The sequence below is a fragment of the Cyprinus carpio genome, chromosome B24, assembly GCF_018340385.1.
Source record: "Cyprinus carpio isolate SPL01 chromosome B24, ASM1834038v1, whole genome shotgun sequence".
Taxonomy (NCBI): Eukaryota; Metazoa; Chordata; class Actinopteri; order Cypriniformes; family Cyprinidae; genus Cyprinus; species Cyprinus carpio.
The window spans coordinates 826,855-852,963 of NC_056620.1; the positions used below are offsets into that span (position 1 = coordinate 826,855).

The 26,109-nt window shown below is 36.9% G+C and overlaps 1 protein-coding gene across 1 annotated transcript in view; it reads right to left on the reverse strand.

The window, feature by feature from the left end:
* Positions 1-26,109, reverse strand: part of LOC109106551 (collagen alpha-1(XVIII) chain-like) — a 59,864-nt gene that overhangs the window by 11,468 nt on the left and 22,287 nt on the right. Inside the window, exons 3-31 of the mRNA XM_042751883.1 lie at positions 25,236-25,796; positions 18,848-18,906; positions 17,957-18,049; positions 17,235-17,355; positions 17,002-17,039; positions 16,767-16,907; positions 15,851-15,877; positions 15,630-15,692; positions 15,077-15,145; positions 14,914-14,994; positions 14,625-14,747; positions 12,874-12,927; positions 11,917-11,952; positions 11,654-11,770; positions 10,852-10,914; positions 10,739-10,774; positions 10,509-10,550; positions 9,980-10,042; positions 9,820-9,855; positions 9,652-9,735; positions 9,501-9,566; positions 6,754-6,816; positions 6,262-6,327; positions 5,775-5,826; positions 4,093-4,133; positions 3,384-3,440; positions 1,914-1,973; positions 1,791-1,832; positions 702-723 (exon numbers count right to left, since the gene is read on the reverse strand). Coding sequence (XP_042607817.1) covers positions 702-723; positions 1,791-1,832; positions 1,914-1,973; positions 3,384-3,440; positions 4,093-4,133; positions 5,775-5,826; positions 6,262-6,327; positions 6,754-6,816; positions 9,501-9,566; positions 9,652-9,735; positions 9,820-9,855; positions 9,980-10,042; positions 10,509-10,550; positions 10,739-10,774; positions 10,852-10,914; positions 11,654-11,770; positions 11,917-11,952; positions 12,874-12,927; positions 14,625-14,747; positions 14,914-14,994; positions 15,077-15,145; positions 15,630-15,692; positions 15,851-15,877; positions 16,767-16,907; positions 17,002-17,039; positions 17,235-17,355; positions 17,957-18,049; positions 18,848-18,906; positions 25,236-25,796 — 2,376 coding nt within the window. The remainder of the gene's footprint in view (positions 1-701; positions 724-1,790; positions 1,833-1,913; positions 1,974-3,383; positions 3,441-4,092; positions 4,134-5,774; positions 5,827-6,261; positions 6,328-6,753; positions 6,817-9,500; positions 9,567-9,651; positions 9,736-9,819; positions 9,856-9,979; positions 10,043-10,508; positions 10,551-10,738; positions 10,775-10,851; positions 10,915-11,653; positions 11,771-11,916; positions 11,953-12,873; positions 12,928-14,624; positions 14,748-14,913; positions 14,995-15,076; positions 15,146-15,629; positions 15,693-15,850; positions 15,878-16,766; positions 16,908-17,001; positions 17,040-17,234; positions 17,356-17,956; positions 18,050-18,847; positions 18,907-25,235; positions 25,797-26,109) is intronic.

A 26,109-nucleotide genomic window follows, 5' to 3' on the forward strand; every position in this document is an offset into this window, starting at 1 on the left:
TATGACATTTGAAAAATTCAAATAATTGTTATTTTTGAAAATTGCAGGCTGCAGAAAGCATACACTTTGCCTTTACTTATAACAAAACAAAAGGGCAAAATAGAGGGGTAATCATTAACATGACAGGAACATAATCTGAAATGATTCTAATGTGGATGTGTTTTAACAAGAAAAGTGAGACAAAAAGTGAACATTATTCTGTACTGCCAAAAACACTGCCATTCAATACTTTGGGGTTGGCAAAATGTTCTAAAGGCTCTTCTGTTCACCAAGGCTGCATTTATTTGATCAAAAATACAGTAAAAATTGTGAAATATTATTAGAATGTAAAACAGCTGTTTTCTGTGTGAATCTCTGTTAAAGTGTAATTTATTTCTGTGATGTGCAGCTGTATTTTCAGCATCATTACTCCAGTCTTCAGTGTCACATGATCTTCAGAAATCATTCTAATATGATGATTTGCTGCTCAAGAAACATTTCTGATTATTATCAATGTTGAACACAGTTGTGCTGCACAATATTTTTGTGATTCACAGATGAATAGAAAGTTCAAAAGAACAGCATTTATTTAAATAATAGAAATCTTTTGTAACATTATAAATGTCTTTACTGTCACTTTTGATCAATTTAATGCATCCTTGATGAATAAAAGTATTAATTTCTTATTAACTTTTAAACAGTAGTGCAACTCTTAAACTCACCTTGTGTAGAACCACTGTTAACCTGAAGAACAGCAAAGACAAATATGTGTTAGTTAATAGAACTGGTGAGAAAGTATAGAGTTAATTCAACATCTGGATGTGGAAACAAACGCTGGATGAATATGTTTGAGTCAGTCATGTGTTCTTCATGAGATGATGCTCAGGTGTGGCTGTGTAGCTATTGCACAACATCTAAAACTCTTCCTTTTAGGAATACAATAGAGGACCTTTAAAAATACAAGAAGAAACGGAGACACATGAGGCTTTTGTGTGCTGTGTAAGTCACACACCAGCACCACGATCAGATCATTCACACGTAGAAATGAGCGCCGCAAAGATGCCTGTGTGGATTATGGAGCATGCGCACTGAATGCTGGGATATTGTTTTATTACAGAGCGATCTGAGCTCACAGGTGCATGATGAGCTTGTTTTAGATAATTATGCACAGCATGCATCACTATTCAAACATAACGTGTGTTTACTGTGAAATCACTGACTCTGAAGTCAGTCTTTGACTCTCTGTGGGTCTCAATATACAGCTGAGAGACATCAAAACTATAACTGTACTGTTTATAAGCCGTATCAGTCCATAAACACATCTCCAGTATGACAACATTCAGTCATCTCCACCTGAAGGAGCTCAGCCACAGATGAAGGGAACAGGATCAAACAAAGATAACGACGTATGAAATCACATATTTGCCACTTGACATCCATTAAGTTCATATAAAATACAATGTGCATTACACTTGATGGGTTAAAGGAGATTTTTCACATTAAAAAGTTGTGCATACCCTCTCCAGAGTGAACTGTAGCTGATAAATTCATGTTAATTAAAATATTAATATTATGAAATTATATTATAAAATATTAGGAAAATATTTCTACAAAATATTAAAATGCTAAATTAAAACAGTAAATAACTGAAACATTTGATATTTAATAATGATAATAATAATAATAATAATAATAATAAATTACACAAATCAGCCAAAATTTGGAGGAATAATTTCTGAGCAGAGTTAGAGTGAGTGTAAAGACGATGAAGATGAAGATGAAGAAGAAGATATTGATCAGTAGTCACTCACGGGTGTTTTGCAGCCGGGTCGAGGAGGGACTGGAAACACGGTCTAGAGAAACATGAGGGAAAGTGACACTGAGCAACAGCACCGGTGTGTTTGAGACAGAGACAGAGACAGAGACACACTCACTCCTTTAGGACAGCTGAAGGGTCCCGCTCGTCCTGGAGGCCCCGGCGGCCCCGGCAGACCCCAGACAAACACAAGACATACACCGTTAATCTCATCTACAGCAGACAGCCTTCTTACTAACACACAGAAAACTGCTCTCCGCTGCTAAACACCGACACACACTTTCTGACATTTTACAGTCAAATGTTTCTTACAGAGGGAATCTGGGTATCTCATTTTTTTTTGTCATAATTCAGAAAATATTTTGAACAGACAGAAAAAAAAAAAAGTTTCACAATTTTTTAGGGAATAAAATATTCAAGCAGATTATATATGAACAATCCCTCAGTGAAACCCTTCAGGGCGCAGACAGGAACAGCAGATGTACAGTTTGGTGTGTGTAAGTGCTGCTAAAGTGGAGATTTATGGGGAAAAACTCATTTTGAGAAAATGGCCTCTAAAAAATGTATTGTAATTGAAATCTATTGACATAAAGTGCTATAAAAGAAACACTTAACAGTGAAAAAAAAAATAAAAAATCCACTAGGAAAAAAAAAAAAAAACAAAAAAATCTGATAAAAACTAAAAAGCCCAAAATCTCAAACTTGTTTTTGCCTGCAGTGTTTCCCCTTAAAGGAAAAGTTCACAAAAAAAGAACATTTTCTGTAAATGCACTCATCCTCTGGCCATGAGTTTGTTTCTTCATCAGATTTGCAGAAATGTAGCCACACTTCTCCTGTCCATCAACTGTTGCTCCTGGGCAAGATATGTTTTTATGGATATGTTTATTATGGATTATGGACTCTATGTATTTGAGTTAAAAACGTCTTAATGCTGGATGTGTTTCATCTTTTGTCTTCTCCAGATGTTCACTGATGGACTGGAGTGCTGTGGATTACTTGTGGATTATTGTGATGTTTTTATCAGCTGTTTGGACTCTCATTCTGACGGCACCCATTCACTGCAGAGCATCCATTGCTGAGACACTGATGCAGTGCTACATTTCTACAAACCTGATGAAGACACAAACTCATCCTGATCTCAGATGAACTGAACATTTACAGCACATGTTCATTTTTTATGAACTATTCCTTTAAATATCTTCTCGAATCTTTAAAGAATATCAAGTCCTGTGTTTTGGGAAAAGGCATGAAACTGTGTGAGAAACAGAAAGCTCAACAATGTTTTTTTCTAGTTACTTACTGACGTGCCACTTAAAGTATCCATATATACAATTATTAAGCAATAATGTCTTAAAACGTTTGAGACAGACAAAGCATGGCTTCAAGGCTGCAGAATGATGACATGTGCTACTGTACTAATCTGTGACATTTGATTTGAAAATATGTGCAGGTAAAACTGAAAAATATGAGAGATGAATTTGAACCAAATTTCAGAACCAAAACAGTAGAAATTGCTAAAAGTAAGAACGCTCACTTTTTTCTAATAAAATAATAATAGTTTTTCTGGGGACACATGAGACAAACTCACAGGTAAACCGACAGAATCTCCTTTTTCACCCTTACGCCCGTTAATTCCTGGACGACCCTGAGGAGACACAGCATCACATCCATCATTACATCACAATATACTGTGCATATACACGTCTGAACGTTTGGAGAAGTACAGAAATTAATCATTTAATTCATCATGGATTTATTAAATTGATCAGAAGTGACAGTGAAGACATTTATAATCTATAAAGATTTCTATTTCAAACAAATAAAAAGTATAATAACTTTCTATTCATCTGTGAATCCTGAAAAATAAAATGTAACACAGTTTCCACAAAAATATTGTGCAGCACAACTGTGTTCAACATTGATAATAATCAGAAATGTTTATCGAGCAGTAAATCATCATATTAGAATGATTTCTGAAGATCATGTGACACTGAAGACTGGAGTAATGATGCTGAAAATACAGCTGCACATCACAGAAATACATTACACTTTAACAGAGATACACACAGAAAACTGCTGTTTTTTAAAACTGCAGCCTTGCTTTCACTGTACTATTGATCAAATAAATGCAGCCTTGCTGAGCAGAAGATACTTCTTTCATAAATCTTTATGGCCCCAAACTTTTAAACATTACTGTTAATCTTGTTAAGCGTTATATAATGTTATATCCACTAATGCTGTTAATGACAGTTATTATAAACTATATTGAGTGTGCATGTTTTTAATAAGTAACTGACCGGTCGTCCTGGAAACCCAAACTCGCCCTTTCGACAGACACCTCCATGAAATAAAACAGAAATAAAACAAATCAATACAAACAAAAACATCAACACCTCACCCAAAACATCACACAAACTAAACACAAAAAAAAAAGAAAAAAGGGAAAAGCACACATGAATTGTAAAATAGTAAGGGAGTAAAGCAGACTGCCTCCGGTATAACGGGGAAATAGTCCTGAGATGAAGTGTTTAGACCAAATATAATGAATGAACAGGTCTGGCTTGTTGAGTGTGTAGGATAATAACAATAAACAACATGACCTTATATCTCTCTCTATTTAACCCTACCCCTCACACACACACACACACATATATAAACATATATACAGTACAGGTCAAAATTTGGAAACATTACTATTTTTAAAGTTTTGGAAAGAAGTTTCTTCTGCTCATCAAGCCTGCATTTATTTGATCAAAAATACACAGAAAAACACAGTAATATTGTGATATATTATTACAACTTAAAATAATTGTTTTTTAAATTTATTATACTTTAAAATTATCATTTATTTCTGTGATGCAAAGCTGAATTTTTAGGATCATTATCACATGATCCTTTAGAAATCATTCTAATATGATGATTCATTATCAAAGTTGGAAACAGTTCTGCTGCTTAATATTTTTTCAGAACATGTGATACTTTTTTAGGATACGTTGATGAATAAAAAGTAAAAAAAAAAAAAAAAAAGAAGCTATGTTTTTTAAAATATAAATATTTGTAATAACAATATTCACTACTGTTCAGTAATTTGGGGTCAGTAATTTTTTTTCTTTCTTTTTTTTAAAAAAATAAAATCAATACTTTTATTCAGCAAGGATGTGTTAAATTGATAAAAAGTGATAGTAAAGAAAATATATTATTAGAATATATATTATTAGAATTTTTTTTTTTTTTTTAATAAATGCAGTTCTTTTTACCTTTTATTCATCAAATATATTAGACAGCAGAACTGTTTCCAAACACTCATAATAAATCAGAATATTAGAATGATTTCTAAATGATCATGTGATAGACTGGATGTTACATGTGACACTGAAGGCTGGAGTAATGATGCTGAAAAATTCAGCTTTGCATCACAGGAATACATTATTTTTTTAAAGTATATTCAAATAGAAAACCATTATTTTAAGTTGTAATAATATTTCACAATATTACTGTTTTTTTCTGTATTTTTGATCAAATAAATGCAGGCTTGATGAGCAGAAGAAACTTCTTTCAAAAACATTAAAAATAGTAATAAAAACATATATATCGGAAAAAAACATCTGTTACAAGAATTGCAGAAAAGCATCAAAACAGCTGAGTTGTGCAGCTCCGCTCACAGTGAACTCTCATTGGTCCTTTTCACATTGGTGTATATTAAATATCAAGAGTGTTCTGATTGGCTGATTTTGTCATTTTTTGTAGTGACCAAAAAATGACGATGCTGGAAACTGAGATATTCAACTAAAACTTTTAGAAAATTAATTCTAGAAAAAAAAATGGATGATGTGATGGAGGAATGTCAGAAAAATAGCTGGAGAATAATGTAAACAATTATATTTATCATAACAATTGAAGGGATAAATTAATTAAACATGCTCCCTTTAAACTTTCATCTGGAACATTCATAATGAATAATAATAAGAGTCAAAGTCACAGAATCCTCTGCTCACCGTTTGACCAGGAGGTCCAGGAATGCCACAATCTCCCTGTGAGAAGAACAGTAAGGCAAGCAAATCAGATTAATGCAACGAAATCCTGTCCGTCTCAGAAAGGATTGGTCTTGAGTAATGCAGCAGTTAAAGTTTAAACAGTCCCTTTAAGACAAGTCATGTCACTCGGCGGCCATATTTGAAACGCCTCTCGGGCATGCGTCATAAATGTTGTTCCTCCTCTAATAGTGTTAAAAAAAAGCTTATTATCAGGCTAGATCAGCCAGTAGATCAGTCCTAAACTGAGCATTTCTATAGCAACCGGGACTTCTAACGGCAGCTGCAGTGATGTGCTGACTTTACCGATTAGTGATTGGCTCTTTTACTCAGAAGGCGGGGCTTCCTTCGATAGAGCTGCCATATTAATCAAAACTATATGAGTGACACGTCTTGGATATTCTATAGTTTTAGGTTACAGAAGTGATGGGTGACCTTCAGTCCTTTGGGTCCCTGCGGCGCATGAACTCCAGACACAATCCCCGGCTCTCCTTTCTGACCCTACAGCAGTAATCCATGCAACACACACACACACACAGCAGGATTAAAAACACACTCACATTCATATTCATATTCAGCAACAACAAGAACTTCTGATGATAATGTGTGAAATAAGAATATGATGCACACACAAACCTCTGCAGCTGTTTGAAACACACACACACACACACACACACACACACACACACACACACACACACACTCTTTCACACCTGTGGCCAGCTGCATAAGGGCTTAGACATGTCTTAAAAGTTAGTCATCTGATGTTTTTCTTTAATACCCATCATAAAACTTCTATCTAAACACAAACATATAAAGAAACATGCCCCTGCACTACATACACATCCAAAAGGAACCTGAACCCAATCCTCCCCGGTATCACCCTTCGGACCCCTTGGTCCATATACACATCTAAAAGGAACTTGCCTTTAATCCTGGAGGCCCCTGAACCCCCAGGGCCCCGGTATCACCCTTCGGACCCCTTGGTCCCTGTTGGAATAAAACATTAAAAGGCATTTTGTCACCACTGCTGTAAGATAATTAACCCATAAAGTAGATTTAAACATTTTCTGAAGTGCAAAACCACACAAATATTTGTGCTCCTCAAACCAAGGCTTTCAACTGTAATTACTTACATTAACTTAAAAATATACTTAATTTCAGATGCTGAAACACTTACTGAATTCCAGTAATTGTTGTAGTTAAATGTTCCACTGAGACCATCACAATACAGAGTGTGTTTTTGTGAAGCAGCGTCTGGGTTATTATCTCAAACCGCACGGACGTTTGGAAGCTCTAATGGATTTGTGCATTGTGGCATAAAATCTAAAGAAGTGTAAGCATTTGACTCTGAGGAACCTTTCACAGGCGTAGATGTTTACATGCTGCGCAGATCTCTGTTTATTTCGCTTCACTTCTGCTCGTCAGTGCACGTAAATTACGCAATAAAGCAAAGCTAATGTGTCGTAATCGTTTAAAACACAATTCCACAGGCAACTTGGTGACTTATTGTAAATAATGCAATTAAACCGCAGTGTGTTTACATTCCTGTGCGTTCAATGAAGCGAGCGTGTGGTTTTGAGCAGCTATTGTACCATAATCTCCACGCTCATATATCTTCTGCATTTCTGTTTGTGTTTTTGGAATAGAATGAGAGTAGCTTGGGAAATAAAACGCAATGAGAAATATAATGAAAAAGGATAGTTGGAATACTATGGCTAAACGTACGAGTATAGGCCATATTTCAAGACAATGATAAATGATATTTCGTACTAGTTAAGCTTCTACTGAATTTATATCAAACCATACAAATGACTATTATTTTGTCAAATGTGAATTTTAAATTTTATGCATTTCCATCTGGAGTTCATTTATTGATTTTAAAAGTATACCTTCATAATAGCTTCTTCATAGTACTGAACCACTGAGTTAAAGCAAGGGGACATCCAGAATGGCTAAAGAATGTCAGACAACATTTCTGACTGGCTGCAGTAATCCAGCGATGCAAAACAATTACACTGTACCTGTCCAATCAACAGGCTTAATTACCTTAAATACAAATATATATGTCACTGTTGTGTTTTTTTTTCTGATTCATTGATCTGTTTTCTGAATTGCTTTTTTTTTTCCAGGGGTGCGTTTCCCAAAACCATAGTTGCTAACTAAGTTAACAACTTTGTTGGTTGCAATGCAATTTCCCATTGCCAACTACCTGTTAGCAACTTAGTTGGTTGGCAATGGGAATCTGGGAAATGTACCCCAGATCCGCTGTTATGTTTTTCAAATAACTGTTGTGTTTTCTGATTATTCATTGTTTTACATTCATTATTCTCAATTATGATTTATAAATATTTCTGTTCATTGCTGTATTTTTCTGATTCGCAGTTATGTTTTCCAAATAATTGTGTTTTCTGATTCACTGTTGTATTTATTTTTTTCTGATTCACAATTCATTTTATCCCTATCCATATTTGTTGTCACTCTTTTTCTATTCTTATTCTTTCTAATTTATTATTCACATTCTTTTCTTATTCACTATTCTCATTTTTTTTTCCCGATTCATTGTATTTTTCTGATTTTTTTGCTATGGTTTCTGATTTTTTGTTGTGTTATTTGATTAATAGTTTTTTTTTCTGATTCATTGTTGTTTTCTTTGATTAAGTAGTTTTTTTTTTTGCTGATTCATTGTTGTTGTGTTTTTTTCTCATTTGTTGTTTTTCTGATTCACAGTTTTTTTCTGATTCATATCCTTATTTTTCTTATTCTCTGTCTTATACATTATTCATTTCTGTATGATTCCAATTTTTTTTTCTGATTCATTGCTGTATTTTTCTGATTCACTGTTATGTTTTTCAAATAATTGTTGTTTTCTGATTCACTGTTGTATTGTTGTTTTTTCTGATTCACAGTTTTTCGATTTGTTCTGTTTCCATTCTCAATTCACATTTCACTTTTTTTTTTCTTATTCACTAATTCACAGTGTTTTTTTTCCTGATTCACTGATACATTTCATATTTCTTATTTTCTATGGTCTATGATTTCTTATTTTTTTATTTGATAAATTATTAATTTTGTATTTTATGGTTTTTTCTGATTTTTTGTGATGTTTATTTGATTAATTCTGATTTTTTTTTTTTTTCTGATTCTGATTGTTTTGTATTTTCTGATTAGTTGTATTGTATTTTCTGATTCATTGTTGTTTTCTGAGTCGTTCTGTTTCTTTTTGCTGATTCGTTGTTGTATTTTCTGATTAGTTGTATTATATTTTCTGATTCGTTGTTGTGTTTTCTGATACGTTGTTGTGTTTTCTGATACGTTGTTGTGTTTTCTGATTCGTTGTTGTGTTTTCTGATACGATCAGTTGTCTTTTCTCATCATTCATTTTTGTTGTTGTTGTGTTTTCTGATTCGTTGTTGTGTTTTCTGATTGGCTGTTGTGCGATTTTGATTTGTCTTTTCCGATTTGCAGTTGTCTTTTCTTATCTGTTATGTGTTCGGATTCCTTGTTTTCAATTCTGATTCGCTGTTTTGTGTTCTTGTTTGTGAACTTCATTTGCACTTCAGAATGAATGTGATTAAACAAGAAGATGTTTTTGGTTTGGTGTTGATGAAGGTTACTTAAGCCATACCAATCAGGCCATGAACAAACAACAAACAGGGCAAGGAAAGGTTTACCAATGGTCCTTGTGGTTCAAAAATCCCTGAGAGGTTAAAGATTCCTTCGGTGTCATTCAGCATCAACTGAGGGTGGAGAAATAGTTCAAAACAAATGCATTGGAATTAGCATCCATATCCTTAAAAAAATGTGAGACATTAATGGACTCACCTCATGTAGATTAATGATTGGTCCAGGAGGTCCAGGAGGCCCCGGAGGTCCAGGTAAACCGATTCCATCTAGACCTCTCTCTCCCTGAAACACAAAACACATCAACTATTAGCATCGAAGCTGACGGCTCTGAGAGAGATACGCCACAAATGTGATGAGAATACAAACCTTCTGACCCATATCACCTTTCTCTCCCCCTTCCCCCTGAAAAAAGAAAAAAAAACATCTAATTAAAAACAAAAATAAGCATCCATAAATGGATAGAAATATAAATTAACTACATTAATTAAGATCAAGTTTTACAGCCTATTTTGTTTTGTGTATTTACTTGTCGCCCAGGCACACCAGGAGCCCCAGCCTGTCCATCGTCTCCTTTAACGCCCGGCTCCCCCTAGTGGAGTGGAGGAGAACTGATTATCATAAGTCTGATAATATTCATATGACATATAAATAATATATAATATAGGTATTCTATGCAAAACTTCTATGAATATGTACAGTTGTTAATGGTGTTTATGGCAGATTGTACGCTTGCCACAGATCATGGGAGCAATCCTTTTGCAATCTGATTTAGCTGATAACTTCCTGAATCCAACTTCTGTAACTGTGTGTTATGCAATATAAAGTCATTATAATGTGTTTTTACTTTGAATTGCACTATGAAGGAGGTCAAGGCTTGAGATGCATTCACTGACCCTTACAGATGTGCCAAAGATAGGAAATTTGGGGCTGATGGGGAACACGTGGGTGGGAACTGTACGCTTTCTTTGGAAACCAGGAATGGAAACAGTTTTTGAAGAGAGAGAGAGAGAGAGTGTGTGTGTGTGTGTGTGTGTGTGTGTGTGAGGAGCACAAACCTTCACTGAAACACCTGGAGGGCCAACGGCTCCTTCTTTTCCCTGAAAGTGTAGACGTGGGTTCATTTAAATAAAAACTAAGGCACCACTAACAATAGGTATGTATTCTCTATACGATGATTCCAGCTAATGACACATAAAAAAGCATGGTAGATGCCATATCTAGATTTTACTGTGTTGATAGATTATGCCAGATTTCTTTGTGTTTTTGTGCAGATCTCTGTGTGTACCTGCGGCCCTGGAGGTCCTGGGAGCCCAGGAAGGCCCTGAGGATAAGAAAATACATGAGAATGAGCTGCAGTTGTGAGAGCCAGAAAGTCTCAGTAAATGTGGATGTACGTACAGGCGGTCCTCTGGGCAGGACAGGTCTGAAACCACTTCCATCCAGACCCGAGCCCTCCAAATCCTGCCACAGAACAGACATCGAATCACACAATCACAACATTTCAGTTTTCAAAGGCTCTATTCAAAGGCTAAACCCACAGTTCAGCTCAATGCAATGATTCAAACACAAGTATCAACTTCACTTTCAAGTGCTCTCAGTTCTTCAGACAAAATCTTATATTAGATAAAGGAGAACATATGTGAAAGATTAAAAATCTGTACTCCTTTAATAAAATGTGACCCCGAAGCACAGAAGCAGTCATCAGTAGCACAGGTATATTTGAACCAATAGCCAACAATACATTGCATGGGTCAAAATTATCCATTTTTCTTTTATGCAAAAATCATTAGGATATTGAATAAAGATCCAAGTTCCATGAACATATTTTGAAAATTTCCTACCATAAATATATCAAAACGTAATTTTTGATTAGTAATATGCATTGCTAAGAACTTCATTTGGACAACTTTAAAGGTGTTAAAGGGGTTTTTTTCTCAATATTTAGATTTTTTTGCTCCCTCAGATTCCAGATTTTCAAATAGTTGTCTCTCAGACAAATATTGTCCTCCTAAAAAACCATACATCAATGGAGAGATTATTTATTTACCTTTCAGATGATGTATAAATCTCAATTTCAAAATATGTACCCTTATGACTAGTTTTGTGCTACAGGGTCACAACTATCCAATACTCACATGTAAATAAACAAATAAACAAAAACCCGTCAAATCTATAGAATCTGAAGGTCAGTGAAACACACCATCATGTCAAAGCTGAAGCCTGCTCCTGGTGGTCCGGGGGGCCCCGGAGGGCCAGGCTGACCCTTGGGGCCCTTAGCCCCCGTCAGTCCTGGGAGCCCCGGCTGGCCTGCATCACCCTGAAGACAAAGATCACTTCTAAAGCTATAACAGCCTGGTAATGTTCAGTCAAGTCTTCAGACTCATAACACATCTCTGATCGTTTGCATTATTTACTCATAATTTAAATTGATCTGAAACACCGGTGTGATCCAAACGACATTACCTTTGGTCCCGTGATTCCAGGTAAACCTGCTTCACCCTGCCAAAAAAACACAAGACATGACAAAATATCCAGAGTTTCACTGCATGGAGACACAAGGCTGAAGATCAGGATGCTATCAGCTGGAAACAGAAATAATCTGTGGAAGTGTGACTTCAACTGAATGTGTGTATGATAGTCCTGCAACTAAATGCTCAAAGACATGTTACGAATGGATTCGTGTGTTTCTAGTGAAATCGTACAACATTCGTTCGTGTGCGCATGCGTAGGGCTTTCCCTGTGTTTTTCTCTGTCTCTCCTTCTTCACTCTAATTGATTGCAGGTGGAGCTGATTAGGAGGCCTGAGCTGGTTGGTGATGGGAAGGATTGCTGCAGTACTTAAATCATCCGGTGGAAGGAATCGTTGGCTCTCCTGGTGTGTTTGTTAACAATGTTGGTCCAGTTGTGTAACGCATGTGGCGAGAGAACCGCTAGCTTAAGACATTTGTTGTCAATCACTGAGTTAAGTAATGGTTTAGTTGTATCTTATGTTTGTTTATGTTTGGGTTGTTTACTTCCTGGACCTTGGTTAAGTGGAGCCTGGTAGGGAGGTGGGTGCCTGTTTAGTTTTGCTCGTTTTCTCCTGTTTATGTTAGCAGGGAGGTAAGAATCTGTATTTTATTTGTTATCTGAACTCTAGCATATTTCCCCTCCAGAAGTAATTATTGTTTATTGTAATTTACTTTGGCAATTTGCCCCTCCTGAAGTTACGATGCTCCTTTGTTTGTCCTTATTTAATAAACCTTAATGTGCACCTAAATAAGTGTTTTGTGGTTGAGAAACTTGGAGAGTGAGAGCGGGGACCCCAGGTAGAGCCCTGTTAATTGTTATGGACTGATTTATTTCTCTGAGTAGGGATTTAACTTGCTGTTCTTAACACACTTGAAGGTAGACCCCATACTCAAAATAAATATATCTTACTTTATGCCCTTTTTCTCCATCTTTTCCTGGTTGACCGTCTCGTCCATTTTCACCCTAAAATGAGAGAAATCACCAAATAAGACCTCTTGCACTGAACACAATCCCATTGTCATGTGTTGACTCGGGTGTTATTAGTCTTTTCTTGAGCAGTTGTTCAGGAAAGCTGTCCTGTCAGAGAAGCGTCAGGTTTTTTGTGAGGAAACAGGAAGTTAGTAGTAGCTTTGTCATTTCCATCATACGAGCTCAGCAGATGAACATCAGCTCATATGAAGAAGAACTGAATCTTCCCCCTCACTCTCCTCCAGGCTGATCTGAGCTTGAGTCACAGCTTTACAGGTCAATGTTCATCTGAAAACTTTATTGGATTAATGCGCTTTCTGATCGGCTTGGGGGAAAAAAATATATACATTTTATTTTCACCCAAGACAAAACATTTGGGAACAATTACTTCAATCCGGAGGTCTGGATAAGTAGGTAATGTATAATGTTCCTTCCAGCACAGTATACAAAATATATCTAAAAAATATAAAATGTTTTATTCATAGTGAAGAAAAAAATTAATGTAAACTTAGAATTCAGAAAAGTCAGAACTGCAAGATATAAGCATAAGCTCAGAATTACCAGAACTCTCAATTCTGACTTTTTTCTTCCTATTCTAACTAAATCATGATATAAACTCAGAATAAAAAAAAAAAAAAGAATTCTGAAACAAAAAGTCACAAATCCTTTTTTTAATCCCATGTTGGAGACAAGCTTCTATAGTTCAGTGAAGCAGTGCTTTAGTGCATGTATTTTATTCCATCTGCTAAATAACGGCCCCTTTCACACTGTTTCTACATCACGGAGGACGTGTTTTCACACACTTGATTGTGACGTGATTTAGAAGGTTGCGTGTGATGAAAGCAGGAGATTTCTGTGTGTCTGTAACATGATGATTTGAGTTTAGCATCGTGACAGGAGCTCTACCTCACCTGAGTCCAGCTCCAATCCAAAAACAAAAGGAGATGTTTTGTAAAATGTTCACGCTGCTCTTTTCCACACAATTAAAATTAATGTAGTTTAAAGCTACAAAAATGACCAGAAAACTACAGTAAATAGTTATAGAGTATAAATAGAGTATTGTGGACTGTTCATCAATAAAGCATTTATTAAAAAAAAAAAATACAGTAAAATCTGAAATATTATAACAGTGAAACAGCTGTTTTCTGTGTGAATCTCTGTTAAAGTGTAATTTATTTCTGTGATGTGCAGCTGTATTTTCAGCATCATTATTCCAGTCTTCAGTGTCACATGATCTTCAGAAATCATTCTAATATGATGATTTGCTGCTCAAGAAACATTTCTGATTATTATTAATGTTGAACACAGTTGTGCTGCACAATATTTTTGTGGAAACATCTTATTTTTTAGAACTCTTTAGTGAATAGAAAAGCACATTTATTTGAAATAGATTTTTTTTGCAACATTATAAATATCTTTCCTGTCACTTTTCAGCAATTTAATCCATTAGTTACTATCGAATGTTGTGTATGTTTATATGATACTCAAAATTCAATTATTGTATGGTTTAAGAGAAAACTTAGAATATAGCACAAAAATAGAATTATTATTATTTTATTTTTTTTTGTCATCAAAAATGTCTCCATTCAAATAAAATCAGACATGAGGAGTGAGTAAATAATGTCTGCTTCAGCTCAGTTTGACACACAGGTCTAGAAGCACTCAGTGAATCAGTACTGATCCTCACTCACCGGGACTCCAGGTTTGCCCGTCTCCCCGTCTCTTCCAGGGGCCCCTGAAGGCCCGATGGGCCCCGGATGAGCTCTGACAGAAGGGCCCGGAGGTCCCGGTGGCCCCGGAGGCCCTGGAGGACCCTGATGAGAGTCCAACACAATGAAAATTAACCTGAGCACCAAATTCTTTGTCTGACAACTCATCTTGCACATGTAAATAATGACTACCTCATGACTCATTTTGTTCAGTATTAAATAATTTTTTCATTCTGCAGGGACTCCAGCTCCTGTGACGGTAATAACTCACCCGTATCAGCTCTGCGTCACTGTCCAGATCCACGTGGCTCGATCCGGAGCCGTCCATGCCCTCCTGCTCATAGGAAACGCTCTGAGTTTACAGTCAGGCCATCTGCTGTTATGACATACATCATTATATCAGTATGCACATAATAACATATAATGGTACATACCGAATACTTGTATGTTCCTGGAGGTCCGGGAGGGCCAGGCGGCCCCGGGATGCCCACACCAGGATCACCCTAAAAACATGAGTGGATCGCTTGCTGTGATTGGCCCAAACTCATCATGTCAGCAGTCATTAGTTATTATAATCTACTATTATAATCTAAGCATTATAATCCATGAACCAATCCAGCCAGCTACGAGAAGAATCACAACATTACAAACTATGATTTGAAGAAAAAAAGTATTTGAAAATTGGATAAAAAGATAAAAAATGATGGTTTTGATGAGGGAAAGAACTACAGTCCCATGAACAGAGAAATATCAAACTATGCATTGGATTGTATTTATATAGACAATATATTTCAAGTTTATTGCAAAATAGGCATACATGTATACAAATATTTAAGCATTTTTATTATTTGTGTGAGTGGGTGGAGCTAAAGAGCTCTTTTGGCCTCACCAAGAGTCTCTGATTGGTGGAATTTTTGCACAGCATCATGGGTAATGTATCTTTTAGGCATGCTATAATAAAACATATTCAGCCAGTGTGTGTCATACCTTGTCACCTTTGGGACCCGGATCTCCAGGAAGGCCCGGGAATCCCGGAGGTCCAGCCTCTCCCTGAACGTGACAGAAAGAGAGGAACACAAAGCAAAACGATCACATTCATTAATGTTACTGAAACATGGGCATGTATATAGTTACACTTTTTCCCCAAGTGTTTAAGACTCTCGTATCATATATATCTACACAGAAACTGTGCATGAGAAGATCCTCACCGGAGCGCCATCTTTCCCGGGATCACTCTGTAAGAGAACACATTCAGCATTAATACAGCATGTGTGTCTACTCGTCCATTTCTTCTGGAAGCAGCTCATTAATGATGTGTGTGAGAGAGAACAAATGCTGTTCTGCTTCAAACACCTGCAGTGCCAGATGCCAATTTCATGATCAACGCTTATAAAAATCTAACTAAAAAAAACAACCATAGGTTTGCAGCGCTATGCAGCACGTATTAACACTGCTTACCAACAGCAAAGCAGTGACTGTGCAGCGAATCACTGATTCAATCAGTTCACAAGTGAAGCTCCAGAATGATGTGATTTGCCAAAGACAGAATCAGCCAACCGCAGAATGATCTGATCTGATTCTGAGCATCGACTGCACTGTTTCACATACATCAGGACCAATTCAATCAATCAATCAATCATACAATCAATCAACCGTTAATGAATCAGTGGGCTATTTTTGTCTTGTTTTAGACAAGCATACTTGTACATACTTAAATTATTTTTATTATCTCATAAAAAAAATATTACAAAAAATCATGAAAAACATAATACCTATTTTGCACATTGTCTGTTTTGTATATTTGTATATTATTATTTTTATTATCTGTGTAATAGCATATTAGAATGATTTCTGAAGATCATGTGACACTGAAGACTGTAGTTATGATGCTGCGCATCACAGGAATAAATTACACTTTAACAGATATCCACATAGAAAACCATTATTTTAATTTGGAATAATATTTCACAATAGTACTGTTTTTACTATATTTTCCCCCTGTATTTTTCTCTTACTGAGCCCTTTTGAGCAGTAGTGTATATTATAAATAATTCTGCTTTTCAGGTAACTGTAAAAACAAGTCAAAAGTGATGATTGCTGAAGATGCTGTTCTGGTTTACTCACAGGCCGGCCGTCTTGTCCTGGTTCTCCAGGCGGTCCCTGTGGGCCCCGGGGCCCTGGCTCTCCGGGTGTGTGTGGAGCGGCGGGTCCTGGAGGGCCCGGGGGCCCTCGCTCTCCTTTCTCTCCCTTCTGCATGGTAATGACCTGAGACAACACAAGCACACATACAGTCAGCTGTAATCATCACGAGAGAAAGCCTGAAAGAAGAAAACTGAATCTGTGACAGAGACGGACTCACATTTCTGTCCTGAGAAGCTCCTTCTGATCTGATCGGCTCTGCAGTGACAGAGAAACACAAACAGATAGCATGATGCACATGAAAAATCTGCATAAACAAATCTGACGAAAGCTCCTCATGTAAACTCTGGGCTCAGGAAAATATCAGACGACTGCTGAAATGAAAGAGAAGACTGCTGTGGATTCAGAAACACCTAAATGAACGACAGGAGAATGATCTGAAGACTTTCGGACCGCTGATGATGATGATGTCCTCTCCAGAGCCTTCCTCCAGGTCCTCATCGTCTGTCTCAGTGCTGAACGAGCGAGATTCAGTAGGTGGCGCTCTCATCGGACCGGACTCCACATCCTCCGGCTAAACACCAGACAACCGAAGAGAAGACAGGGAATAAAGCCTGAGCATCACTGACTCAGTCATCCATCACACACACTCAGAGCCCGGCAGATCAGGACTTCAGGGCTCTTGGACTTTTTAGATCTTTATACATATAAATAATAACATAAATAAATAAAATGATAAATTATAAAATAAATAAACCACACAAAAACGCCAGGCTTGGTGAGCAGAAGAGACTACTTTAAAAAACATTAAGAATCTTAGTGTTCAAACACTGTTGGTGTCTGTGGTACATATGGCCCAGTAAAACACTTTGGTGAATTATAATGCCTTCAGCAACAACAGTCAGCCCAGTGGTTTTGTTGTGCTGTGATATAAACTAACACATGTGTGTTTGTCTCCCTCTGCTGGACAGAGCCGTGACCGTCAGGACGCTCTGACATGATCATCACAAAACATTTCATGTTCTCTTAAACAGCGGTGGAAGTTCTTACGTAAGAGTTGAGTGAGAGATGAACGACATCATCTCAGTGACTCACTGGTTAAGTGTGTGTGTTTATGTCTGCATGGACACACACAGTCTGTTGTACTAGCATGAGTTCAGTGAAGTGTCTCTCACCATCACATATTCTCTCTCCTCAAACACTTTCTTGACCTCGTCCGGAGTCTCCGAATCATCGTAGATGTCGTCACCGCTGCCGTATCCAGACGCCTGGAATCACACGCTCAGTGTTTATTCCCTGTTCATTAGGGCCTGACTGTGTGTGTGTGTGTGTGTGTGTGTGTTTAGTCTGGAGACACATGATCAAACTCAGCTCACTCTTATTTAGACAGCACAGTCAAAACCATAAGAACAGACCAACAAACGCCGTAAAACTAAAACAATTCCATAAACAGCAGTGTAAAAATAATACATAAAACACAAATAAAACTCATTTCACAACACAAGTACTATGTAAAGCATTTGAAACTAAATCCCTGAATGAACAGCAGCTTCACAGCAAACCTTTGAGCTGTAATGACGCATTCAGCCACTAGAGGACGCTGCTAGTCTACTGTACTCTACTGTCTCTATCAGACTGAGGACTCACTGCTTCACAGCTGAGATCATGAACTGATTTTACATCAGTAACGGGTTGGAAAATGTTCTGAAGCATTAGTGGCACAAACTCCTCTGTAACTTCACAAACACTTTAAACATCAAATGTCTGGTTCCTCTCTTGATTTTGCATCTAAAAACTGCTCTTTTTTGGGAACATCTGAATCATAACCAAATTCATATATTAAACATAGACTATGTTGCATCTACGAAATAAATTACACTTCAAATATTTGTACATAAATATGCATATATTTATCATGACTTTCTGAGGTTGATGATCAAAACTGCTCTTTTTTGGGAGCTTCTGATTTTGCACACACTCATATATTATATTTGACCTATGGCTGTAAAGTGCTGTGTATCTCTTGTGTATGTGTATGTTGTGTAAGTGAATCTGCTGACACTCACGTAAGGATCGTCCTCCTCACACTGTTCATTCGGAGCGCTGGGGTCCGGCGTCAGCAACACACACACAAACAAGCCCTGCACACACACACACACACACACACACACACACACACACACACACACACACACACACACACACACACGCAACACACACACACCAGTTCAGCTCTGCTCAGAATCACACATCAGCCTGTTCTCTTCGTGTTCTGATCTGATCATGAACGGTCAGCGTCAGCTCTTGACCTTTGACCTCTGTGCATGTAAAGGCTGAGGTCAGTGTTTTCTCAGCGCTCTAACGAGCTGAAGTCCTGATTAAAACTGGCGCGGCTGCAAACACTCTTGTGCAACGAATCCAGAGGAAAAGCACGGAGCAACAACAATTGCTGCTGATGTGTGGGAAAGAAAAACAGACAGAGAGAGAGAGTGAAAGAAAGTCCTTGACAGAAACCAACAAGACCAAGATCTATCTATCTATCTATCTATCTATCTATCTATCTATCTATCTATCTTATTTTATGTCTGAGATAGGTTTGGGTAGGTTAGCATACTATCCCTTTGTAGATGTATGAAAATAAAATATTTAAGACAATTTCTAATTAAAGTGACTTAAAACTGAAGACTGTTAGTAAAAGCAGAAGAGCTGGGGAAGCAGCTGGATCTCTGGATGTGTTCAGAGCCTCCAGGATCTGTGTTTCAATTAGTCATGTTAATTAGCCAGTGTTTCCTGCCTCAGCTAGCAGCTATGCTAACAGTCAATCTGAACATCTGATTTCTGCTGTGAATCAGCACGTCATCTCCAGCCTCAGAAACAGGAGAACAGAGGTAACGTTCCAAAGATTGTCTGCACAAAGCAGGAGGATCCAATTCCAGTGATAAGAAGAGAATCTATCATTCTGAAAATAAGGAGCCTCTGAGTCACTGATATTTCTCTTCCAGTCCAGCATCTGAGTCACCAGCTCTTACACAACACACACGGTGAAGAGGATTTCATCCAGAACTTCTGGAAAAACTTCTAACACTTTATGATCGTCTCAAAGAGTGACCTTAATTTAATGCATTGTGATTAAAATATTATTTATTACAGGGTGCAGCGTGGCTAAAGGTGCTCCAGGGTAAAAGACGTCTTTAAATTTATCTTCATCTAAACCACTAGATGGCAGAAAAACGTGGCGTAGCACTTTCCAAAACATCCGCTTTTCAAGATGCACCTGTATATTTGTCTGATCCTTGACTCGATGAAGTTGATTCTGTGCTTGTTTGTTATAATATTTTATGTTTTTTAAAATGTTGTAGATTTAAGTAGAAAATTATAATTGCTAAAATGAATTTATATATTCTGGGACAAAAGACTTCTTAACAAGTTTTGTTTAAGATAATTAAAGCAACAGTTTTTTTTAAATAACAAAAGAATATGTAAAAGTATGGTATTTGGGGTATAAAGCAGCCCTGCTGTTGAGGCTAAAGGCGCATTAATTAACATGATAATTAATAGCTGACTGACTTTTCCATTTGTTGACATGAGATTCAGATGGTAAATATCATATATAATGTTGGTTGTCCATATTAGAGATAATCACCATGTTTAGAATGAAACCATCATATTTAAAAACATGATAAAAATCAAAATATATAAAAAAAAATAAATTTATTTTACTACTGTAAATATATATTCAATTATTATTTGATCTCCTTCAATGCTTTCAGAATATTTACTTATTAAAATGATTTTGTTTCTGTATTTTATTATATTTTTTTATATTAAAATATTTTAATGACAGTATATTTATTGAACAAAAAATATTTTATTTTTCAAAATAAGCAGAAAATATACAAATTTTGCTAAAGTGATTGTTTTGAAGTATTACTAAGTTATATATAAACATTTTAGCTGAAGTATTTGTATCAATACTAAGTGCCTTTTACCCCATGGGGTAACATTGCCACCTTTTACATTTATAAGATAAACAAAAAAAAAAAAACTTGAATGCTTTATTTTCTACATTTACAAAATCTGTTGCTCCATTAATATTCAATACAAACATATATATTTTTCCTGCAATTATATATATATGGCACAGTGAATAGCACACTTTTTCTTAAGGTGTGTCTTTAGCTCCCATTGTACCCTACTTAATTTCAACTGAATGATCTCAAATATGTAGTTTTAATGTTCTGAACGGTATGGATGGTGTATAGTGTTTTGGTGTGTGTTTGTGGCCTGTAGACTGCAGCTGTAAACACTGTGATCCTCAAAGACATGTTTATTCAGGCCCTTAGATGAACAGTCTGTGTGTCAACTCAACATTTATAGACACATAGACCACACACACACACACACACACACACACACACACTCATTCACAGTTAAGAGTTACAAATGACCTGCTCTTATCATCCAATTGTGCTTGTATCTCTCTATTAGTGCTACTAGATCTTAGTGCTGCGTTCAACACTATTGACCACAACATTCTTTTGAATAGACTAGAAAATTAGGTTGGCATTAGTGGATTGTGCATGGTTTAAATCATACTTATCTGACCGCCATCAATTTGTAGCAGTGAATGAAGAGGTGCTGGTGGCAGATCCTTTTTCTATTTAGCTCCCAAACTCTGGAACAATCTACCTAACGCTGTTCGGGAGGCAGACACACTGTCAGTTTAACCTTTGTATTATGTTCCAGGTCAATTTGACCCATTTGGATTTTTGAGCTGTCTGCAATACCAGTTTATCTGTGATTTTATTCTTGATATTTTGTGACTTTTTCTCATTTAGGGCCATGAACATGCATGCTAAGTGAGGACACACTGATGTGTTTTGAAGTGCACACAAATAACTTGTTTTGGACAATTTTGATGTTCGCGGGTCAATTTGACCCACATATCATTTTTTTTTTTTTTTTTTCTAGGCAACTGTACAGACCCAAATTAAATATATTTCTTGGGTATATGTTGTTATGTTGGTGTTTTGCTACCCTGGAAAGGGAAAAATTAACTTTTTTTTCATTATTTTCAGTGCTGAAAAAGACTTTCTCAGACTCAGATAATAAAAGTGAGCAATGTATATGAAATACTATTTAAATTATTTTTTTCTTCCAGAAATGTTGTAACTTTTTCTCGGAGCAGTGGGCAGCTATATATCCAGCGCCCGGGGAGCAACTGGGGGTTCAGTGCCTTGCTCAAAGGCACTTCAGTCATGGGTATTGAGAGAGGAAGAGAGCGCTGTTCATTCACTCAACACCACCCAAAACCCCTGCCAGCACCGAGACTCAAACCTGCGACCTTCTGGTTACAAGTCCAACTCTCTAACCATTAGGCCACAGCTGCCCCCTAAATATCTCCTTTTGTGTTTTACAGAAGAAAGAAAGTTGTACAGGACTAAAACGACATGATCAGAGTAACTTTATGTTGAATTATGTTGAAATATCCTTTGAACGTTTTTGAAAGTTTTTTTATTTAATTTTTTTATGATGATAACAAAAGGGGAAACATGAATTAATGCTCTTAAGGGTCTGAAGAGGGAAAAACATTAAAAACACGAGTCTCATTGGTGTTGGACTGCCACGTTGTCAGTCTTGTGGCGCGGCTGATGTTGTCCAATGTTGTTCAGAATGTGAATGAGCCACAAATCACTGTGTTGGCGTCTGTGCCGCGCCGGGTGATACAGAACATCTGTGTCGTGACGTATGTTCAGCTGCTCATCTTAATGCATGCACTTTAATCACTTTAGACACATACAGGACATGCCATTTGCTGTATTTCTTTACAAAAAAAAAAATACAATTCTACCTATACAGTACTGTGCAAAAGAATTCAAAAATTCTACTGGCCTAAGACTTTTGCACAGTACTGTATATGATTATATTAGATTGTATTTTTATTTTATTTTTTAATGAAGAGCATGGATGAACCACTAGGAGACAGATATAGCACCAACATTGATTAAAATCATATTTGGGCATCAGCTGGAGTTTCTGGTGTGCTCTCTATGTGTTGTTTGTGAGTGACGACAAAGTTTAGAAGGTAAGGGTCTATATTTAGCAATTTTTCAGTCTACCCTAGCAACTTTTTCTTCCAAAAGCACCTAGCAACAAATTTAGTTATTTAAAAAATATTTTTAGCAACTTTTGATAAGTGATTCAAACAATAAAAAAGCACACATTTACCATCAAAATGACATAAAAAGAGGAAACCAAAGATGCCTAGCAGCACACACATCATGTGAATTAAGTAGCAAATGTTCAATTTAATAATAATAATTGAATAATTGTCCATTTATGATACACCTTGTTAGTAGCTTGTACATGTGATTGTTGATCAGCTAGTACATATAAGAAAAAATATCTAGAAAAATGGAAAAGGTACTAGTAATTTTTCTAGTACTAGTAAGGGAAACATCAAACTGTATTGTGCATATCCTGCAGTGAAGCATTATAAAAATAATAACGCCTTCCAAAGTGCTGTGTTCTATTACAGACGCTGATTTCATATCTGGTTCTACAAATGATTCTTTTTTTTATTTCATTGTTTATAAATAATGGTTATTGTCAAAGTCATTAATTTGTGTCAGTGTACTGTCACTAAAATAAGTCAATTAAATCATGCATAAATTCATAAATTAAATCTGTGATCTGTCTATTTTACCTCTGCCTCAGTCCTTAGACTGTTATTTCATGGACAAAGTTCATTTGAGCTTAATATATAAATTCCAATCGCAGTGAGTGGATTCTAGCCTGAGCACCTCTGATTTAAGAACTCAACAGATATGTCTGGGATTGGCTACATTGCTCAACACTGCAAAAACACATTGAAATAGAAATTGCAAACCATAACGCACTGGGTTGTGTTTCCCAAAAGCATCGTAAGCTTAAGTACATATTTTTTGATACAAGCTTCAGAGCTTCTGATCACAAACACAAACATCACGTGACAAATAGTGACACTCACTAGGGGTGGGCAAAGTGGGGAGCGGGGGCGGACGTGGGCAACAGTCTTCCCGTGATATAAGGATAAAGTGTATTTGTTGACATATTTCTGCAACAGTGCGGAGCGACATCCCGTGATATAAGGATAAAGTGTATTTGTTGACATATTTCTGCAACAGTGCGGAGCGACATCAGTTAAATTTCTCTGCATTGACAGTGCGGGATTTTCGACATGGCTGAAGGCGGATTTGTGAAATCGAGTCTAAGGGTATTTTTGGGGCAGAGTTTTGTCATGCCCTGACATGATCATAAATATTTGGCTACAATCCACTGGAAAACTAGGCTATGGTGTATGTTGATTGTCAGGGCTGGTAGTGAAAAACTAAAAATGTACAATCATGACTATAAAACACATCGGTTCTTTTGAGAACTAACCCTGGTTGACATAACTTCTTACAGAAAACAATATATTGATTTAAATTTTCTAAGACCAAAAGACGTGGTTTCATGAATTCACAGAGAAGACAAAGGCCTGATAATGTTAATATACAGTGAGAGGGATAAAGAAAGAATGTGAGGCAAAATAAATCTATATAATTTTATGTTTGTAGTTTATTTAGAATATATTTAATTATCCCACAACATAATTTTAATATTCGATTAGCAGTTAAAACAGTTATAAAAAATCAAAGCTACTAAACTGAAATTTTTTGGTTCATCATTACCTTATAAAATCCTTTTAACAAATCTTATTTTCTACAAAAAAACAATTGATTGCTTGAAGAACGCAGATTATTAAAAAAGAGCTGAGAATATTTTTTTTCAGGTTTTTTTTAGGGGGGATATATTGAAAGAACAGCATGATTGTTACATTTGTTACAGTGCAATCATATGTTTATTGGCTTAAAGTTTCACTTGATTATACATTTAGTCAGGAATTATAGTTTGGAAAAGTCTTTGGAAAAAGTCTCTATCTGTTTACACGTTGTGCTATTTTATAATAATTAACGATAAACTGGATACCTTTGTCCAGGGATTTCCAAATGGAGCACATCTTCAGTATTTACTTCAGTCTCGCTATGCGTTGTCTTTCTGTGTGTGGGCGTATTCAAAAGCGCAAGAGTGCCCTCTGGCTTCCGCATTAGTATAATTTAAATAGTACATTACACAGAATTACATGTTTAGTTTACTCAGTAATGCTCACAACACCCTATTGGACGCATTTGGGTCAAAAATAGCAAAGATAATACTTTTTGTTGTTATCTAAAGAAAAAAGTAACCCTTTACAGGATTCCCTGAATCAAAACTGAAAGTATCGTCATTTCGATATCGTTAATCACAATAAATAGTCAATACCAGATATATGCGTGGGTAAAAAATAGCAAACATTTTTTCTCTAAAGAAACAGGATTCCCTGAATTATCGCCCATATCGTTATCACAACAAATCACCAGGAATATTTTTTACGGAAGGCCACGCGGTGCTGCTCCTCACAGTCCATTCCCCCGGCGTTCCCTATGAAGATGCCGGAGCTGGGCTGGAAGGTGAGTGGGTCGGGGCTCCTGCGGAAGGCCACGCGGTGCTGCTCCTCACAGTCCATGTACAGCTTCACCTCCTCTCCCTGTACGGCCAGTGTGAAGCGCGCCCAGCGGCCTGTCAGATCACCCATCTTGAATGAAGCCGCCTCCTGTGTGTGTGCGGCCCCGGGCTCTGTGTAGTACAGAACCACATGCTGAGACCCGTCCTCCACCGGCGCCAGAGACACTCCCAGATGGACGATCTTCTGCAGCGCATCTGTGACGGCGAACAGCACTCCTCCACGTCGAGAGCTGGGTCTGGCCGTCACCACGATGGAGAAGTCACGGTAGAACGGGTCGGGGATGAAGGAGCGCGTCAGTCGGCCCACGTTAGCATCCGGACCGAAGCTGTACGCCGGGAAGCCCTCCAGACCCGAGATGAAGGACACAGATGGCGGCAGAGGAACGCCGATGAGCTCGGTGAGGTCCAGCTGAACGTTTAAGTCCCGCTCTGCACAGACAGAGAAAAGAGTCAGTAAACAAGTCCGTGATTTTGCCAAGCAAGACATGTTCCTGGATCAGTATTATTTTCCAAAAACATAGACCTAACCCTATCCCTGGTGAACGTGATTTCACCAAGTACAACATGTTTCTGGATTGAAGAGGTCATTGGATGCCTAATTTCCACAAGTTGGTATGATTCTTTAGGGTCTTAATGAAAAGTCCATAACATACTTTAGTTCAAATTTCTCATTGGCAGTGTAAAACAAAACCCTTTTACCCTGTCAAGAACCGCTGTGTTCACAGTGACCAGTTTCGGTGCA